General features: G+C 43.0%; 2 protein-coding genes across 4 annotated transcripts in view; one reads left to right on the top strand and one right to left on the bottom strand.

Moving 5' to 3' along the window:
- uggt2 (UDP-glucose glycoprotein glucosyltransferase 2) overlaps positions 1-864 on the bottom strand; it is a 42,430-nt gene extending 41,566 nt beyond the window's left edge. For all 3 annotated transcript variants that reach the window (XM_014173383.2, XM_014173384.2, XM_014173385.2), the window contains exons 1-2: positions 772-864; positions 131-261 (exon numbers count right to left, since the gene is read on the bottom strand). In XM_014173383.2, coding sequence (XP_014028858.1) covers positions 131-261; positions 772-795 — 155 coding nt within the window. In that variant the 5' untranslated portion in view covers positions 796-864. The remainder of the gene's footprint in view (positions 1-130; positions 262-771) is intronic.
- Positions 865-8,797: 7,933 nt separating this feature from the next.
- Positions 8,798-21,538, top strand: part of hs6st3b (heparan sulfate 6-O-sulfotransferase 3b) — a 104,788-nt gene continuing 92,047 nt past the window's right edge. Inside the window, exon 1 of the mRNA XM_014173382.2 lies at positions 8,798-10,213. Within this exon, the coding sequence (XP_014028857.2) occupies positions 9,675-10,213 (539 nt within the window). The 5' untranslated portion in view covers positions 8,798-9,674. The remainder of the gene's footprint in view (positions 10,214-21,538) is intronic.

The raw sequence follows: 21,538 nt of genomic DNA, 5'->3' as shown, positions 1-21,538 counted from the left end.
GTCTAGCCTAACGCTTACAAAATGGATAGGCCTGCATATGTGGTATTCAGGAGAGACATGAGTAGTAGGCCCATGCTATCCAGGAGACATGAGTTTTTGTTTTCCAGCTAATTTATTCAGTGAAATATACCTTGTCTCCAGGAGGAAAGGCGTCATGCTCCACTTGGCTTTCAGACTGGCAGAGACGCCTTTCGATGCGGACTGGACATACTGAACGTTCAGCAGAAGCAGCGACAACAACAACAAGATGTTTCTCATCCTCTACACAAGACACGATGGAGATGATTGACATATTCAGCAATAGATTAGATTTATAGAAAAGAGAGTGAAATGTAACATGACCCTGTAATGGTATCGTCTCAAAGTGCCACGTAGCTGTAGCAAGCAATTGTTTACAGATGCAATAGCAGCCAACATATTATGTGAATGGATAGCTTATGCAGTCCATTGAAGAAGATGAACCGAATTAGATGAAAGAACGTGACATAAAATAACAGGGGCGGGAAATCGTTCATGTGAGAAAGTCTCAGTTAGCCAGGATAACAAATGATAGGCTAGTCAGGATAGCAAATGATAGCCTCACGTTTCATTTAACACACACTATAGGAAAGCTGCTTATATGAATGAAAACGGATTCAAGCAGCGCTACAATAATGTCAAGGAAAACGGTCTACGACAAGATTGTTACTTTGTAGCCCATAATGCTCCCAAATGACGCTTCGAACATTCGACAGACATTTTTAGTGGTTACAATGTATTAATCTTCCTTACCCCGGTAATGCTGGCGGCTGCCATTGATAGGTCCTTCGCTACTTCTTTTATTGTAAAACATATTTGTTTATCTTCTTTTTAACAGCCAAAGGTAAATAGACATTGTATAATATGTATTGGATTTTGTGTTACATAACGTATACCTTTCTGAGAAGTGTACTCGGGCGTAGTTAATAAAATAACTAGTTTTTGGTGACAACATTTTGGGACATGCAATGTCATGGCCACCTACATGTTAGATTCTTTTTTTTTATTCAAGGGGTTTGCGGAGCAACATCCCTACCTTAAACCTAAGCCCCCCTATCCATAACGCTTACCTTAACCATTTTACATATCATTTAAATGGGGTAGAGACGTCTGAAGGATCCCGGATATGGAACCGAAAAGGCAACATTGCTGCAAAAAATGACTGCACCTTATATATAACCTACTGTGAAATAATGGGAAATCACAATCGAATTTTATATTAATAAAGCATGCTCTACAAATTGGCTATGTAGTCCTATGTGTTAATTTAGAGACTTGTTGTGTCAAATCAAATCAACAGGTGTAGACCCTACAGTGGAATGCTTACTTACAAGCCCTTAACCAACAATACAGTTCTAAGAATATACCTAAAAAAAAGTAAGAGATAAGAATAACAAATAATTAAAGAGCAGCAGTAAATAACAATAGCCGGGCTATATACAGGGGGTACCGGTACAGAGCCAATGTGCGGAGGCACCGGTGTCGAGGTAATTGAGGTAATATGTACATGTAGGTAGAGTTATTCAAGTGACTATGCATAGATAATAACAGAGAGTAGCAGCAGTGTAGAAGGGGGGGGGCAATGCAAATAATCTGGGTAGCCATTTGATTAGATGTTCATGAGTCTTATGGCTTGGGAGTAGAAGCTTTTTATAAGCCTCTTGGACCTAGACTCGGCACTATGGTACCGCTTGCCATGCGGTAGCAGAGAGAACAGTCTATGACTAGGGTGGCTGGAGTCGTTGACACCGCCTGGTATAGAGGTCATGGATGAATGGAAGCTTGGCCTCGGTGATGTACTGGGCCGTACGCATTACCCTCTGTAGTGCCTTGCGGTCGGAGGCCGGGCAGTTGCCATACCAGGCAGTGATGCAACCCGTCAGGATGCTCTAGACGGTGCAGCTGTAAAACCTTTTGAGAATCTGAGGACCCATGCCAAATCTTTTCAGTCTCCTGAGGGGGAATAGGTTTTGTCATGCCCTCTTCACGACCATCTTGGTGTGCTTATACCATGTTAGTTTGTTGGTGATGTGGACGACAAGGAACTTGAAGCTCTCAACCGGCTCCACTACAGCCCCATCGATGAGAATGAGGGCGTGCTCGGTCCTCCTTTTCCTGTAGTCCACAATCATCTCCCTTGTCTTGATCAGGTTGAGGGAGAGGTTGTTGTCCTTGCACCACACGGTCAGGTCTCTGACCTCCTCCCTATAGGCTGTCTCATCATTGTCGTTGATCAGGCCTACCACTGTTGTGTCATCGGCAAACTTAATGATGGTGTTGGAGTTGTGCCTGGCCGTGCAGTCATGAGTGAACAGGGAGTACAGGAGTGGACTGAGCACACACCCCCGTGTTCAGGATCAGTGTGGCGGATGTGTTGTTACCTACCCTTACCATCTGGGGGCGGCCCGTCAGGAAGTCCAGGATCCAGTTGCAGAGAGGTTTTTAGTCCCAGGGTCTTTAGCTTAATGATGAGCTTTGAGGGCACTATGGTGTTGAACGCTGAGCTGTAGTCAATGAATAGCATTGTCACATAGGTGTTCCTTTGGTCCATGTGTGAAAGGGCTGTGTGGAGTGCAATAGAGATTGCATCATCTGTGGCTCTGTTGGGGCAGTATGCAAATTGTAGTGGGTCTAGGGTTTCTGGGATAATGGTGTTGATGTGAGCCATGACCAGCCTTTCAAAGCATTTCATCTCCACAGATGAGAGTTCTATGGGTCGGTAGTCATTTAGGCAGGTTACTTTTGTTCTTGGGCGCAGGGACTATGGTGGTCTGCTTGAAACATGTTGGTATTACAGACTCAGACAGGGAGAGGTTGAAAATGTCAGTGAAGACACTTACCAGTTGGTCAGCGAAAGCTCGGAGTACACGTCCTGGTAATCCGTCTGGCCTTGCGGCCTGGTGAATGTTGACCTGTTTAAAGGTCTTACTCACATCGGCTGCGGAGAGCGTGATCACACAATCGTCCGGAACAGCTAATGCTCTCATGCATGTTTCAGTGTTACTTGCCTTGAAGCGAGCATAGAAGTTATATAGCTCGTCTGGTATGCTTGTGTCATTGGGCAGCTCTCGGCTGTGTTTCCCTTTGTAGTCTGTAATAGTTTGCAAGCCCTGCCACATCCAACAAGCGTCGGAGCCGGTGTAGTATGATTCGATCTTAGTCCTGTATTGCTGCTTTTCCTGTTTGATGGTTCGTCTGAGGGCATAGCGGGATTTCTTATAAGCTTGTGTGAAGTATTTAAAACGATTTTGGATTCATAACTATTCTACCTGAATTGCATCAGGTTGTTTGTTCCCCTAAAGTATTAAGCCCACTAAATGTGATTCCTGAAACAAAAGAAACAGATGTAGACAGATAGACAGATTTGGATCAAAAATCGAATAAAATTGTATTTGTAACATCCACCGAATACAACAGGTGTAGACCTTACCGTGAAATGCCCTTAACCAACAATGCCGTTTTCAAGAAAAATAAGACTTAAGAAAAATATTTACAGAATATAAACTAAAGTAAAAAATAAAAGAGCAACAATAAAATAACAATAAGGAGGCTATATAAAAGGGGGTACAGGTACCGAGTGTCACGTCCTGACCAGTAAAGGGGTAATTTGTCATTGTAGTATGGTCAGGGCGTGGCAGGGGGTGTTGTTTTTGTGTGTTTTGGGGTTGGTTTATTTAGAGGGGATTTGTTCTAGTTTTCATTTTCTATGTTCGTTTTCTATGTGTTGCCGAGTGTGGTTTCCAATCAGAGGCAGGTATCTTTCGTTGTCTCTGATTGGAAGCCATATTTAGGCAGACCTTTTTTCCTTTGGGTTTGTGGGTGGTTGTTTCCTGTATAGTCTGTGAACCTTACGGAACTGTCGTTTTGTTGTTTTGCTAATTTTTGTTTAAGTGTTCACTTTAAATAAAAGAAGGAAATGAGCACTATACCCGCTGCGCCTTGGTCTGTCCCTTACGACGCACGTGACACCGAGTCAATGTGCGGGGGTACAGGTTAGTCGAGGTAATTGAGGTAATTTGTATACTTGTAGGTAGGGGTGAAGTGACTATGCATAGAACATCTCTCTTGAGACTGCATCAAAATCTCTTTGAGACTGCATCTTCAACATTAGCCTACCACACAGAAACAGCAAATAACAGAATTCACCATTGGCCACTTTAATAAATGGATCACTAGTCACTTTAATAATTCCATTTTAATAATGTTTACGTATCTTGCATCACTCATCTCATATGTATATACTGTATTTTATACCATCTATAGCATCTTGCCTATGCCGCTCTGTCATTGCTCATCCATATATTTATATGTATCTATTTTTATTCCATTCCTTTACTTAGATTTGTTTGTATTAGGTTGTGGTGAAATTGTTAGATTACATGTTAGATATTGCTGCACTGTTGGAACTAGAAGCACAAGCATTTCGCTACACTTGCAATAACATCTGCTAACCATGTGTATGTGACCAATAAAATTTGATTTGATTTGCAGCTGCTGTATAGGCTTGTGAAGTGGCTGTGTTTAGACAGGCAGCCCAATTCTGATATTTTTTCCACTACCTTGTCTTTTGACCAATCACATTAGATCTTTTCACATCTGTTCTTTTTCAGAGCCGATCTGATTGGTCAAAGGAGCAATTAGTGGGGGGAAAAAATATTTACATTTACATTTGAGTCATTTAGCAGACGCTCTTATCCAGAGCGACTTACAGTAGTGAATACATACATTTCATACATGTTTTTTTTTTTTTCTGTGCTGGCCCCCCGTGGGAATCGAACCCACAACCCTGGTGTTGCAAACACCATGCTCTACCAACTGAGCTACAGGGAATATCAGAATTGTGCTGCCTGTGTTAAACCAGCTGGAGAGTCCTTCACTATGGACTCAATTACTCTTTTTAAAATGTATTTATTTAAAGTATTAATTTACATTTTTAAACTGTAGACTAATGACCATCGTTGGTCACTGCCTTTCAAAGTGTGTTGCATTATGGGGATAACAATTGACCAACTTGGGCCTACACGTTGACTGCATGAACGTTACAAAAATTCTGTGATCAAAGGTCATGAAGATTTGACTGCAGTTCTGCAGTTGCTCTTTACCAACTTCATCCTGCAGCCATCGGCTGCATTGAGGGCGGGAGGCTCTATTGTCAACCAATCATTAGGGAGTTTTTAATTTGTTTGACTGAAACAGGAACCAACCTTGCCTTGATTAATAGTCTACAATTGAGGCTCTCTCTCACTCTGACTATTCAACACATGCATATGATTTCAGACGGTGAGTGTGTGATATTGGGTTTGGAGACATGTTTAGTTCGACATTTTAAAGAAAAACTTTTATAAACAATGGCAACAATGCCATGCTAATCTGAGTCTTGCTGTTGGAAAACCACATTACATGCTGACTACACCTGGCACGTGCGTACCCCACTGCGCGCACGTTGATTTTGTCCATCCACACCAGACTTGATCAGGACACGCAGGTTGAAATATGAAAATAAACTCTGAACCAACTATATTAATTTGGGACAGGTCTAAAAGCATTAAACATTTAGGGCAATTTAGCTAACTGGCTTGCTGTTGCTAACTAATTTGTCCTGGGATATAAACATTGAGTTGTTATTTTACCTGAAATGCACAAGGTCCTTTACTCCGACAATTAATCCACAGATAAAAGGGTAAACCTAGTTAGTTTCACAGTAATCTCTCCTCCTTCAGGCTTTTCTTCGTCTTTGGACTTCAAATGGCAGTTGGCAACCAACTTGAAGGTGCATTTCCACCTCCGACTGGAGTGTGGACCTCAGTACATCGTTCAGTCACCCACGTGGGTATATGCTCCTAGAAATCAATGAGGAGATAGGAGAGGCAGGACTTGCAGCGCGTCAAGCTACGCAAACACTCGTTGACGCGTGTGAGCAGTGTGGATGCAATGATTGAATAACATGTATGTGTACATTTATTTTGCAACTCTCCCGCACGTAACACGAGCGGTGTGGTCGGCATGTTAGTGTCTGACTTTAGGCTTTTGCAGATGCACCACACATACCACAAGGCTGGACTGCCGCATTTGGGGCCCCTGGGTACCTACCTCCAGGGCGCCCCCAAAAAAAAAAAAAAAAATGGGGCAGAGAGAGATATGTGCCATTTTATAATGCTATTCTACAAATTTTGACAAAAGGGCTGAGAGAATATTTGCAGTTTCAAGCTAATTTACAGCAATTCTACACATTTTGACATAGGGCTGAGAATAATAAAATGCTTTTATAGCTCATCTGTCACGTACTGACCATAGAAAGCTGTTATTATCTATGGCAGAGTAGGTCAGGGCGTGACAGGGGGGTTTTCTAGTTTAGTTTTTCTATGTTGTTATGTTCTAGTTTTGTATTTCAATGTTGGGTTTTGTTTGGGATGATCTTCAATTAGAGGCAGCTGGTCATTGTTGTCTCTAATTGGAGATCATACTTAAGTAGGTGTTTTTCTCACCTGGGTTTGTGGGAGATTGTCTTTGAGTTAGTGTATGTTTCACCTCTGCGTCACGGTTTGTTGTTTTGTTATTCAGTTTATTTATATGTATTGCATAGTTTCACAGTAAAAATAAAATGTGTAACGACACACACGCTGCACTTTGGTCTGCTCCTTCCTACGACAAACGTGACATCATCTCATGCTATTCTCCACATTTTGCAGTTTTAAAGCACATTTCTTGCTATTCTACACATTTTGCCATGAGGCTGAGAGAAAATGTTGCAATTTTAAAGCCAATTTCCTGTGATTCTACGCATTTTGCCATTGCTTATGAAGTGCTCTTATGATATTTGCCCCCCCAGCCCCCATGCCGCAACCATTTTTTTTAAAATGCTGGGTACCACAGTGGGCCTTGAATTCTAAATAATTCACAGACAGTGTCACCAGCAAAGCACCCCTACACAATCACACATCCTCCTCCATGCTTCACGGGGGGAACCACATATGCGGAGATCATCCGTTCACCTACTCTTCGTCTCACAAAGACACAGTGGTTGGAACCCAAAATCTCAAATTTGGACTCATCAGATCAAAGGACAGATTTTCACCGGTCTAATGTCCATTGCTCATGTTTCTTGCCCCAAACAAGTCTCTCCTTCTTCTTCTGTCCTTTAGTGGTGGTTTCTTTGCAGCAATTCGACCATGAAGGCCTGATTCACGCAGTCTCCTCTGAACAGTTGATGTTGAGATGTGTCTGCTACTTGAACTCTGAAGCATTTATTTGGGCTGCAATTTCTGAGGCTGTTAACTCTAATGAACTTATCCTCTGCAGCAGAGGTAACTCTGGGTCTTCCTTTCCTGTGGCGGTCCTCATGAGAGCCAGTTTCATCATAGTGCTTGATGTTTTTGCGACTGCACTTGAAGAAACTTTATAAATTCTTGACATTTTCCAGATTGACTGACCTTCATGTCTTAAAGTAATGATGGACTGTCGTTTCTCTTTGCTAATTTGATCTGTTCTTGCCATAATATGGACTTGATCTTTTACCAAATAGGGCTATCTTCTGTATACCACCCCGACCTTATCACAACACAACTGATTGGCTCAAATGCATTAAGAAGGAAAGAAATTCCACAAATTAACTTTTAACAAGGCACACCTCTATATTGAAATGCATTCCAGGTGACTACCTCATGAAGCTGGTTGAGAGAATGCCAAGAGTGTGCAAGGCTGTCATCAAGGCAAAGGGTGGCTACTTTGAAGCATCTCAAATATAAACTATATTTTGATTTGTTTAACACTTTTTTGGTTACTACATGATTCCATTTCTGTTATTTCATAGTTTTGATGTCTTCACTATTATTCTACAATGTAGAAAATAGCAAAAATAAAGAAATGAGTAGGTATGCACCAATTTGTAAGTCGCTCTGGATAAGAGCGTCTGCTAAATGACGTAAATGTAAATGTAAAAATGTGTGTCCAAACTTTTGACTGGTACTGTATATGTATATATTATAATTTTTGGGGGTAGGGGGCCCCTGGAGGTCGGGACCCCGGGGCACGTGGCTTGCATTAGGTAATCCATCCCTGACCTCCCCTGACATCACACTTTGGCTTTTGTCTACAGTTGGTTGGTGTAGCCTTACTACTCAAATGCGCCCATTGTTTTCACCAGCCATGTGCAATTTACTCTGTAAGTCTGCAGTTTAAAAAATAAATCAAGTACTTTTCTAAAAATGATTTTTCTCAGTTCCTCTTTTAAAGTCTTTTAGATGACATAGTATTGGCACAAGGCTCTTTTAAAATGGAATACCTTTACATGAAGTGTTCTTCGTGGTAATGAATCATTCTCGCGTCCAATTTCAGCACCATGGACAGATACCATGTATCAACAATTTACAACAAACAACCTCTTGTGTTGCTACTTGATACCTGGCATCTGTCCATGGTGTTGAAGTCGTAAGTGATGATGGTTCATTCACTAGCGATTGGTTTTTAACTTTTATATGTATTTCTTTTTTTAATTAATCTAATTATCTATTAATATTGTGCTAATTGGTTTAAATGCTTTTGGTTCTCATGAAACCATGTCAATGCATGAAATAGGCTGCCAGAAGTTAGTACAGTATTTGGATTGGACTGGATACATTGTTTCCCCATTTGATTGGCTGGCAATATTGTAATGTCGTTTGTATTGTATTATTCTGTCGCCATTGGCTTTCGTTGCAATCTTCAAAGTGCTATTGGTTGCATTTTCTTGGTGTAATATTAGCCATCATTGGTTAATTAATTGCACGGCACTAAACTCACATTCCGTTCTCAATTTCTCATAGCTTAGTTTAAAAACATCGAATTGTCTAGTCACTTGTGTGTGCTGACTGATCCGCAAGAGCTGAATGTAGACTATCTGTTCTACGAGACAAGAAAGATTATGAGCCTTTTCTCCTATGCTAGCCTATAGCCAAGTTACAGTAGCCTTGGTTATGTCCACAAAAATCGATAGATAGTATATTACCACGAAGAGGGCGTAACATGATCACCGGGTCTTGAATGCAGCAGCATCTTCAAGTAATAGCCTAAGCTAGCCTGCAATATTTGAACAAAACTGAACCGCGCGATGTATGAGGATGCTTCAGGACCCATCCCACTGTAGTCGGAGCAGCAGTCGCTTGCCCCTTCATGCGCACGCCTTGGACATAAGGATATATGAACGCCGACATTTCTCCACTTCCCTACAAGCACGTTTGTGGTGCTGAAGTGAATCAGACAACTGTTTCCCGAGATGTAAAGTTGTAATTTTGCGGGATCAGAATGAAACATGTTGACTGGTTCGGTTTCACTTGACATTCTAGCACGGGGGACGTCAGTGTGCAGCACTGAAAATACCGTTTGTGAAGTTGGACAACCATGACGAGAAGTAACCGGAATATGTCATGTTTTTGCAAGCCTGCCTTGTTTGAAATGATCTGCTCTGGTGTGATATGACTGACCTTGAAACATAAAGGTAGGCTACCTGCTTAGACCAAAATATGCCTTTTGATAGCAAGAACAATAACTAAATCTTATCCAGATCAACATGTGGCACTTTGAAGATCCATAGACATTATTGTGATGAACCAAGCAGCAGCTACTGAAAGGATCATGTGTAATAATTCACACTAATGGCATGAAAACATATTCTTGTTAACATGGATGAGAAATCCAATAAATTGATCTTAGTTCCTGTTTTAGCTGTTCTTTTTGTAATGATAGGCTATCAATATATATGTCCAGCTGGCAGCAATTCTTGCCACTTTAAAACTGGGGAAAATTTGAGAGGGGTCAGTATACTTTCTACCCAATATCGGACAACCGAAGACTTTTACACAGAACTGGAGGATGACAGCCCCCCGAAATTGCCGTCAAAATTCAACTTTACTGAACGAGACCTTCAGCGGCACGTGGATTTCAACATCAAAGGATACGATGTGATAGTGTTTTTACACATTCAAAAAACCGGGGGAACCACGTTTGGAAGGCACTTAGTTAGGAATATTCGTTTGGAGCAACCATGCGACTGCAAGCCAGGGCAGAAGAAATGTACATGCCACCGACCAGGGAAAGAGGAGTCCTGGCTGTTCTCTCGATTCTCTACGGGCTGGAGCTGTGGTTTGCATGCCGACTGGACAGAGCTCACCAACTGTGTACCTGTCATCATGGACAAGAAGGAAGCTCAAAAGAACAAAAGGTACTGTATAACATTCTATTCGCTCTCTCTCTCTATCTGTCTCTCTCTCTGTGTGTGTGTGTGTTTGTGTGTGTGTGTGTGGAGAGAGAGAGAGAGAGAGAGAGAGAGAGAGAGAGAGAGAGAGGGAAAAGGGGAGGGAGAGAAATACCTTTACATTCATATTCACACTTTCCGTAGCATTACCTTCATGAAAATGTGCTTCAACTTCTGTAATTACAGCATGGCCTACAGTTCAATGTACATTGAACTCTGAGACTATGAACTGTAATACAAAACAGGCTTTTGAAGTTACCTGAGGCAACAGGGAGTTGTTGGTGATAACTTACAGGTCTCAGAGATAGACAGACTGTGGACCAGTTAAATTAGAGATTCCAAGTGCAGCTGGTGGAAATCTATCTCTCAGCACAAAGAGATAGTGCAGAAGACAGTGAATGGATGTGATAGAAACCTGAAATCACATAAAAACGTTGGTCATAGTGTTAAGTAAGGTCAGACAGAGTGGATTTTGTAAACCAATTAGGTGTTACCAATAACATGGGCATTCCTGCAACTAAAATGAAGTGAACCATAAAATGGTGCTACTGCTAGGAATTGACGATGCATGCTATATTCTCAGAACTGCTAAGTAAGTGCTTTCTGTTTGATCTGCGTGTGACTTTCCCTTGAAAACATCACAGGGTGCAAGGTAAGGAAGGGTGGGAAAAGTCAGATGAAGTTCATCCATCTCAAGTGTGAAGAAGCATCACTCTCCTGCACTGCTATGAAAAGGATAGCATGGAAATGGATGTAGAACAGAAGGGATGTATGTCTATGTTGGCCACAAGGTTCACAGTCTCCCTGGAGGACAGAACACAGCCCTGTTAGCTCAGAAACATCTTCACCACCATTATCCACCACAGCTGTAGCAAACACTCAAAAACGACAGTTTACTCTTAGGCAGGGGAGACTTTTCACTGGGGACAGAGGCAGGGCAAAATATTTATGTCCCCCCTACTTCTAAAACCAAAGATGCACCCCTACTCTTAGGTCTTTTCTACAGTTTAGCCAAGGACAGTGTTCAAATATATTGTATGAGGTGGCCAGCCTGGAATGTATACACTGATGAGAAACACTCTGATTTTTTCGAGGATTACAGGTGGGCTATTCAAGTGGACTATCTGAATGGCATGCCAGTTTATCCGTTTATAGTGTGGGTTATATCCTTTTGTCTGGTATCTGCTTTTGTGCAAAGGCTCTCTACACTCCTGATGTCCACCATGTAATCTCTAATCCATTATAGTCTCCTTTAATAATTGTATATCCCCAGCTCACTGTCTGTAGCATGAATTGTAGTGTCCATGCTGTTCAATTTCTTAAACATAATTTTTCTCTGGTCACTTTTCAAAGTCTTTTTTGTCCTTGAATTACCTTTCAATGATGCAGGAATACAGTCACAGCAGTTACCATTCTCTCACTCTCCATCTCTCTATCTTGTATATCCATGGTTCTCTCCCTGCCTACTGTTTACCTAGAAGCACCCTGTTACGCAGGCTTCAAGCCCCTCTGCCTTTTTGTCTGCATCCTCTATTATGAGAAAATAGGTCTGTCTCAAGTATATCCTCATTATGTCCCCACCTCTCTAAAAGCTCATGTTGCTGTTGCCCTTACTTTTATTTCCTGGTATTAAAGCCCACTGCAAATAAATGTAGTCTAGACCAAACGCTACATAATCTCTGCAATCAAACCATGACCTTTAGAGATTAGGAAAGTGACATTTTTAAGTGATCCATATTTTCATGTATTCACAGATTTGCATACAATTGAGGCCCACTGGGCATACCAAGTCATTTCAACATGGATAATTGGTTAATGTTTGGTTGAGACATTGATTACAATCTATATTCACCCACTCAAAAAGTTTGTTGAATTTCCCATGTGTTTTCACTATGCTTTCAACCATCTAAAGCACAACCAAATTCCAATGGAATAACAATGTGTGTTTTTGGTTTAGTTGTAACCCAAATGTCTGTCACTGTGCTTTCACTCATTTAAAAGCACAGCAAAGTTGAAATGGGAATACCATGTCAGATATTTTGGTTATTTATACAACAAATTAGTGTTATCACTGTGCTTTATCTAATAGCACAACCAAATGACTTGGATTGCAGTTGATATTACATAATAAGTACATAGTGCAAGTGATCAATGCAGTTCGAGATTCTGCACAGATTATTACAGCAATTGTGAAGATCTCTACAGACCTGCGATGACCTATTCATGCTATCTTGAACATGCACGCTTAATATGATTATATAAGAAGACATTTATTGTTACCTTAACCTCAAAATGTGGCCATGGATGTGTTACCCATTTTACGGTATATTGTTACATTACCGATATAGGATCTTAATTTGAGCCAGTTTGCTACAGCAGGAAAATAATGCAGCAACAGAAAATGTGAGTTATTATGTGTGGATTATAATTAATGGACATCTTTGTCGCGGTTAATACATTTTCCATAAGGGAAAATCAAGTCTGAAATGTCAAAGGGGAAATGAGAAACTTCAGAAGCTGTTTTAAACCTCAAATCGCACTACAAATTCTGCTGCAACAGGGGATCAAATAAAGATCCTACACCTGTAGTAGGATATTTACTGGGCTATTTACTGTATTACAAAAGTAATATGGAATTGTGTTTGGTTGACAACACAACAAAATATCAACATTTAAAGAAGATATGTGTACTGCTTTGAATAGTTCCATCTGAGCCACTGACTTAATCCCATTCTTTAACCTTTATTTTTGGTTGAGTTGGAGACATTAATCCAACATATCATTTGTGAACTTGTCGACAAGTTAATAGGCTATTTATTGTATTATAAAAGTAATGTTGAATTATGTTTGGTTGACAACGCAACCAAATATCAACATTTAAAGGAGATGTAATAGTTCCATCTGTTCCCCTGACTTAGTCTGGCTTTAATTCCAGTTGATCTACATATTAATAATATAATAATAATAATTCCATCTCAACCAAAAATCTAAGTTAAAGAATATGACTGAATCAAATCAAATCCAACTTAAAATGCACTTTAGTCCTATTCTTTAACTTTGAGGTTTGGTTTGCTCTATTAAACCTACCCTTTGGAATGACTTCGATAGCAACAATGAATATATTTAGTTGTTAAGTGGAGATCTCTCAACAATCATTCTCACGATAGCACATTAGTAATAGTCAGTGACAAATATCATACAAAAGGAGGGCTGGGCTTGGTTAAAACCCTGGATAGGAGACCAAAGGTTAGCTGTAGATAGATCAACACTCCAGTAGGAGGTGCTGCCCAGCCTATTGTTATATTTTCTGATAGTGGAAATGAAGTTGAAGATCTGATGTTGTTTTAAAAGGTACAAATTCAACATGCAGTATTTTATACAAGGTTTGTCTATGTTGAAATTTGGTGACCGTGATGACATAATCCTGTGGTTGAAATTTCACCCTCAAAACAACAGTTTACTTTGATGACATCTTTTAAATCCATTGAATTGTCCATGTGCAGTTGACAGTTTTATTATTATTATTATAATTTTTTTTTTTATCTTTATTTTAACAGGGAAAACAAACTGAGACCTGGATCTCTTTTACGGCTGTGCCCTGTGTAAACATGTTGACATGTACAGTTTTAGGCATACAGACAAGAACATTTCAAACATACAAAACAAAGACACAATTCAACAGAAACAATCACAGACAACATCATATTGATCCTCCATAACATTTTTAAAATGGGCAAGGGACACCAGAGTGTCTAACTTAAGTTGGATCTGCAGTTTGTTCCATAAATAAGGTGCAAAGGAACTAAAGGCAGTCCTACCCAACTCTGTGGAGACCGCAGGAGTCTCTAATGTAATCCACATCTGTGATCTGGTTTTAAAATGTGTATATCTAGTGGAAATTAATGATGATATATATGGAGGTAGTTTTAAAAGAAGCGCTTTATAAATAAACAAGAGAGCATGTTGCTCTCGCCTCACAGATAGAGAGGTCCAACCCACATGTTGATATAGGATACAGTGATGAGTTTTGTAACTATCACCCATGATAAACCTGAGTGCACAATGGTAAATAGCATCCAGTGGTTTTAATGTGTTTGCCGATGCATGCATATAGATAATATCACCATAATCTAAAACGGACATAAAAGTAGCCTGCACAATTTGTTTTCTATTTACAAAGGACAGACAAGCCCTGTTTCTGTAAAGGAACCCTATCTTGAATTTGAGCTTTTTTCCCAATTCAGTAACATGTTTTTTAAAAGAAAGCTTATCATCTAACCATAACCCTAAATATGTATATGCAGAGACCTGTTTGATTTGAGTACCATCCAAGCTAGTGATTACAAAAGTGTTTCTAACTGAGAGTTTAGACCTAGAAAAAAACATGACATTTGTTTTCTTGGCGTTTAAAACAAGTTTAAGCTGTAAAAGAGACCCCTGTAGTATCCTAAAATCAGACTCCAACTGCATTAAAGCTTGGTCCGCTGTTGGAGCAATAGAGTACATCACTGTGTCATCTGCATATAAATGGAATTTACAATATTTGACATCATCACCAATGTTGTTTATATAAAGTGAGAACAATAGTGGGCCAATTATTGAACCCTGAGGCACCCCTTTAAGTAACTGTAAGGAGTCAGACTTGACCCCGTCGACCATGACGGCCTGAGTTCTATCTTTAAGATAGTCATAAAACCATCGGCAGGCATCAGTGCCCACTCCTATAGATGACAGCTTACTCAAAAGGATAGCATGGTCTACAGTGTCAAAAGCTTTTGACAAATCTACAAACAACGCAGCACAGTGCTTTCTATCATCTAAGGCATTTGCAATATCATTTACAACAAGCATAGTGGCCGATGTGGCCGACAGTGCATTTAGAAGTACAGTTCTTACCATTTAGAAATATTACAGGGAGCAATTGACTGAAGGCGAACGGCAAAGACTTTTCTCCATTTCATGATATGTATTATGAGCACTAAGATCCTCTGTCGATGTATTATTGAAATGTGCATCTGCAGCCTTCTTCATAAAATCATTTGACATGATTGCGTTTACTTCATAACCGTGGCCCACTGACTGTCTGAACTTGTCTGAACTGCCCCGAGTCGATGATGTATGTGATCGGTTATTCCAATGACAGCAGATATAATATACACTGCTCAAAAAAATAAAGGGAACACTTAAACAACACATCCTAGATCTGAATGAAAGAAATAATCTTATTAAATACTTTTTTCTTTACATAGTTGAATGTGCTGACAACAAAATCACACAAAAATAATCAATGGAAATCCAATTTATCAACCCATGGAGGTCTGGATTTGGAGTCACACTCAAAATTAAAGTGGAAAACCACACTACAGGCTGATCCAACTTTGATGTAATGTCCTTAAAACAAGTCAAAATGAGGCTCAGTAGTGTGTGTGGCCTCCACGTGCCTGTATGACCTCCCTACAACGCCTGGGCATGCTCCTGATGAGGTGGCGGATGGTCTCCTGAGGGATCTCCTCCCAGACCTGGACTAAAGCATCCGCCAACTCCTGGACAGTCTGTGGTGCAACGTGGCGTTGGTGGATGGAGCGAGACATGATGTCCCAGATGTGCTCAATTGGATTCAGGTCTGGAGAACGGGCAGGCCAGTCCATAGCATCAATGCCTTCCTCTTGCAGGAACTGCTGACACACTCCAGCCACATGAGGTCTAGCCTTGTCTTGCATTAGGAGGAACCCAGGGCCAACCGCACCAGCATATGGTCTCACAAGGGGTCTGAGGATCTCATCTCGGTACCTAATGACAGTCAGGCTACCGCTGGTGAGCACATGGAGGGCTGTGCGGCCCCCCAAAGAAATGCCACCCCACACCATGACTGACCCACCGCCAAACCGTCATGCTGGAGGATGTTGCAGGCAGCAGAACGTTCTCCACGGCGTCTCCAGACTCTGTCACGTCTGTCACGTGCTCAGTGTGAACCTGCTTTCATCTGTGAAGAGCACAGGGCGCCAGTGGCGAATTTGCCAATCTTGGTGTTCTCTGGCAAATGCCAAACGTCCTGCACGGTGTTGGGCTGTAAGCACAACCCCCACCTGTGGACGTCAGACCCTCATACCACCCTCGTGGAGTCTGTTTCTGACCGTTTGAGCAGACACATGCACATTTGTGGCCTGCTGGAGGTCATTTTGCAGGGCTCTGGCAGTGCTCCTCCTGCTCCTCCTTGCACAAAGGCGGAGGTAGCGGTCCTGCTGCTGGGTTGTTGCCCTCCTACGGCCTCCTCCACGTCTCCTGATGTACTGGCCTGTCTCCTGGTAGCACCTCCATGCTCTGGACACTACACTGACAGACACAGCAAACCTTCTTGCCACAGCTCGCATTGATGTGCCATCCTGGATGAGCTGCACTACCTGAGCCACTTGTGTGGGTTGTAGACACCGTCTCATGCTACCACTAGAGTGAAAGCACCGCCAGCATTCAAAAGTGACCAAAACATCAGCCAGGAAGCATAGGAACTGAGAAGTGGTCTGTGGTCACCCCCTGCAGAACCACTCCTTTATTGGGGGTGTCTTGCTTATTGCCTATAATTTCCACCTGTTGTCTATTCCATTTGCACAACAGCATGTGAAATGTATTGTCAATCAGTGTTGCTTCCTAAGTGGACAGTTTGATTTCACAGAAGTGTGATTGACTTGGAGTTACATTGTGTTGTTTAAGTGTTCCCTTTATTTTTTTGAGCAGTATATAATAAATACTCAGTATCTGTATGTATAGTATAAATACAGATAATTAGTGTCAAAGAATCATTATTTCTGCATCAAGGATTCCTCAAGCTTTAATCCCAAATTCACAAGGCAGAGTTTAATCAACCAAAACCCAGGGACTCTAGGATCATAGGAAGGGGTAAAGCTGTAGTGATTATATATGTTTTACTGGCTTTACATCCCTATGGATGAGGGCATCTATCTATGTCCACTCAGAGGTTGGCCAGTGGGCAGCATCCTGCCAAAGACACACACACACCTTCCCTTCACTCTCTGGCCTTTGAAGTCTGGAGATCTACTGATGATCTGTCTATGAGTTTGAAGGGGCTCGCCGTGTTCTTGTGTGTTCACGTTGTACATAATATGTGAACATTTCTTCACAGCTGTGATGTTTATAGTGACCAATACAAAATGCCGCAGGGTTAATGCTGGTATAGGTCCACCTAGTTTTAGATTGACGTGATTTACAATATATTGCACAAATGCCATGTCATTTGAGTTTCTTTCAAATTCTAATTACACAGTAACTACCAAACAGTTTTATACCAGTTACCATGTACACTACCGTTCAAAAGTTTGGGGTCACTTAGAAATGTCCTTGTTTCCCATGAAAACATCAACTCAGCAAAAAAAGAAACGTCCTCTCACTGTCAACTGCGTTTATTTTCAGCAAACTTATTAACATGTGTAAATATTTGTATGTGTCACGTCCTGACCAGTATAAGGGGTTATTGGTTATTGTAGTTTGGTCAGGACGTGGCAGGGGGTATTTGTTTTATGTGGTTCAGGGTTTAATGGGATATGTATTTATGTAAGAGGGGTGTTTGATTTATGTGTTCCGGGGTTTTTGGGAAATGTTCTTGTTTTGTATTTCTATGGTTTTCTATGTTGTGTATTTCTTTGTGTTGGCCTGGTATGGCTCTCAATCAGGAACAGCTGTACATCGTTGTTGCTGATTGAGAGTCATACTTAGGTAGCCCTGTTTCACCTGTCCCTTGGTGGGAAGTTGTTGTTGCATAGCTGTGTGTTTAGCCTGCAATCCTGTTCATTCGATCGTTTTCTTGTTTTGTTTGTTCAGTGTTAAATAAAGTCACTATGAGCACTCAACCCGCTGCGCCTTGGTCCACTACGTACGATGACCGTTACAGAACTTCCCACCACAAACGGACCAAGCAGCGGAGAAAGGAGCAGCAAGAGGACTGGACATGGGAGGACATCCTGGACGGCAAAGGATCCTACAGTTGGGAAGAGATCCTGGCCGGAAGGGATCGCCTCTCATGGGAACAGGTGGAGGCAGCCAGGAGAGCGGAAATAAGAGAGGCTAAAGAGGACCGGGAATGCTACAGGGGAAGCCGGAGAGGCAGCCCCAATAATTTTTTGGGGGAGGGCACACGGGTAGTTTGGCTAGAGCAGGCAGTAGACCTGAGCCAAATCCCCGTGCTTATTATGGGGAGCAGTGGATCAGAAGAGCACCGTGCTATGCGGAAGTGCGCACGATCTCGCCCATGCGCACGCACAGTCCGGTGAGAGTGATTCCAGCCCCTCGCAAGTGCCGTGCTCGAGTGAGCACTCAGCCAGTAGGGGTTGTGTGCTCCAGATCTCCAGTACTGATTCAGGGTCCAGTGTATCCAGTTCCTGCTCCTCGCACTAGCCTTGGGGTGCGTGTCTCCAGTCTGATACCTCCAGTACCAGCACCACGCACTAGGCTTCCAGTGCGTCAGCCCAGTCCAGTACGTCCTGTTCCCGCTCCTCGCACTAGCCTTGAGGTGCGTGTCTCCAGTCTGGCATCTCCAAAGCCAGCACCACGCACCAGGCCTCCAGTGCGTCAGCCCAGTCCAGCTCGTCCTAATCCTGCTCCTCGCACTAGCCCTGAGGTGTGTGTATCCAGTCTGGCATCTCCAAATCCAGCACCACACACCAGGCCTCTAGTGCGTCAGCCCAGTCCATCTCGTCCTGTTCCTGCTCCTCGCACTAGCCTTGGGGTGCATGTATCCAGTCTGGTACCTCCACTACCAGCCCCACGCATCAGGCTTTCAGTGCGCAGTCCCCGTCCAGAGCTTCCGACGACAGTACCCCGTCCAGAGCTTCCGGCAACAGTGCCCCGTCCAGAGTGTCCGGCAACAGTGCCCCGTCCAGAGTGTCCGGCAACAGTGCCCCGTCCAGAGACAGTGCCCCGTCCAGAGTGTCTGACGACAGTGCCCCGTATAGAGATGGCCCACAGTCCGGGACCGAGTGAGACGGCCTACAGTCCCGGGACCGAGTGAGACGGCCTACAGTCCGGGACCGAGTGAGACGGCCTACAGTCCGGAACCGAGTGAGACGGCCTACAGTCCGGAACCGAGTGAGACGGCCTACAGTCCGGAGCTCCCAGAATCATCCTTCTGTCTGAGGTCTACAGCGAAGTGCTTCAGCCCGAGGTCTACAGCGACGTGCCTCAGCCAGAGGTATTCAGCGGGGGTGGACAGGTTAGGTGGGGGACTAAGGCCAGAGCCTGAGCCACCTCCACAGTAGGAGGATTGGGGAGGGGGGGATGTAGCATGGGAACCGTTGGTGACGGCAGCCACCCTCCCTTCCCTCCCTTTAGTTTGGGGGTTTATTTTGTTTTTATTTTTGTGTGAGGTGCATCCAGGGTCTGCACCTTTTGGGGGGGGCGGTACTGTCACGTCCTGACCAGTATAAGGGGTTATTGGTTATTGTAGTTTGGTCAGGATGTGGCAGGGGGTATTTGTTTTATGTGGTTCGGGGTTTAATGGGATATGTATTTATGTAAGAGGGGTGTTTGATTTATGTGTTCCGGGGTTTTTGGGTAATGTTCTTGTTTTGTATTTCTATGGTTTCTATGTTGTGTATTTCTTTGTGTTGGCCTGGTATGGCTCTCAATCAGGAACAGCTGTACATCGTTGTTGCTGATTGAGAGTCATACTTAGGTAGCCCTGTTTCACCTGTCCCTTGGTGGGAAGTTGTTGTTGCATAGCTGTGTGTTTAGCCTGCAATCCTGTTCGTTCGATCGTTTTCTTGTTTTGTTTGTTCAGTGTTAAATAAAGTCACTATGAGCACTCAACCCGCTGCGCCTTGGTCCACTACGTACGACGACTGTTACAGTATGAACATAACAAGATTCAACAACTGAGACATAGACTGAACAAGTTCCACAGACATGTGACTAACAGAAATGGAATAATGTGTCCCTGAACAAAGGGGGGGTCAAAATCAAAAGTAACCGTCAGTGTCTGGTGTGGCCACCAGCTGCATTAAGTACTGCAGTGCATCTCCTCCTCATGGACTGCACCAGATTTGCCAGTTCTTGCTGTGAGATGTTACCCCACTCTTCCACCAAGGCACCTGCAAGTTCCCGGACATTTCTGGGGGGAATGGCCCTAGCCCTCACCCTCCGATCCAACAGGTCCCAGACGTGCTCAATGGGATTGAGATCCGGGCTCTTCGCTGGCCATGGCAGAACACTGACATTCCTGTCTTGCAGGAAATCACGCACAGAACGAGCAGTATAGCTGGTGGCATTGTCATGCTGGAGGGTCATGTCAGGATGAGCCTGCAGGAAGGGTACCACATGAGGGAGGAGGATGTCTTCCATGTAACGCATAGCGTTGAGATTGCCTGCAATAACAACAAGCTCAATCCGATGATGCTGTGACACACCGCCCCAGACCATGACAGACCCTCCACCTCCAAATCGATCCCGCTCCAGAGTACAGGCCTCGGTGTAACGCTCATTCCTTCGATGATAAACGCAAATCTGATCATCACCCCTGGTGAGACAAAACCGCGACTCGTCAGTGAAGAGCACTTTTTGACAGTCCTGTCTGGTCCAGCGACGGTGGGTTTGTGCCCATAGGCGACATTGTTGCCGGTGATGTCTGGTGAGGACCTTCCTTACAACTGGCCTACAAGCCCTCAGTCCAGCCTCTCTCAGCCTATTGCGGACAGTCTGAGCACTGATGGAGGGATTGTGCATTCCTGGTGTAACTCGGGCAGTTTTTGTTGCCATCCTGTACCTGTCCCGCAGGTGTGATGTTCAGATGTACTGATCCTGTGCAGGTGTTGTTACACGTGGTCTGCCACTGTGAGGACGATCAGCTGTCCGTCCTGTCTCCCTGTAGCACTGCCTTAGGCGTCTCACAGTACGGACATTGTAATTTATTGCCCTGGCCACATCTACAGTCCTCATGCCTCCTTGCAGCATGCCTAAGGCACGTTCACACAGATGAGCAGGGACTCTGGGTATCTTTCTTTTGGTGTTTTTCAGAGTCAGTAGAAAGGCCTCTTTAGTGTCCTAAGTTTTCAAAACTGTGACCTTAATTGCCTACCGGCTGTAAGCTGTTAGTGTCTTAACGACTGTTCCACAGGTGCATGTCCATTAATTGTTTATGGTTCATTGAACAAGCATGGGAAACAGTGTTTAAACCCTACAATGAAGATCTGTGAAGTTATTTGGATTTTTATGAATTATCTTTGAAATACAGGGTCCTGAAAAGGGGATGTGTCTTTTTTTTCTGAGTTTACATGAAAATAGTTGCAA

The sequence above is a fragment of the Salmo salar genome, chromosome ssa25, assembly GCF_905237065.1.
Source record: "Salmo salar chromosome ssa25, Ssal_v3.1, whole genome shotgun sequence".
In the NCBI taxonomy this organism is placed as follows: domain Eukaryota; kingdom Metazoa; phylum Chordata; class Actinopteri; order Salmoniformes; family Salmonidae; genus Salmo; species Salmo salar.
The sequence above is the reverse complement of the archived record's forward strand: the minus strand, read 5'-3'. Positions and strand labels throughout refer to the sequence as shown.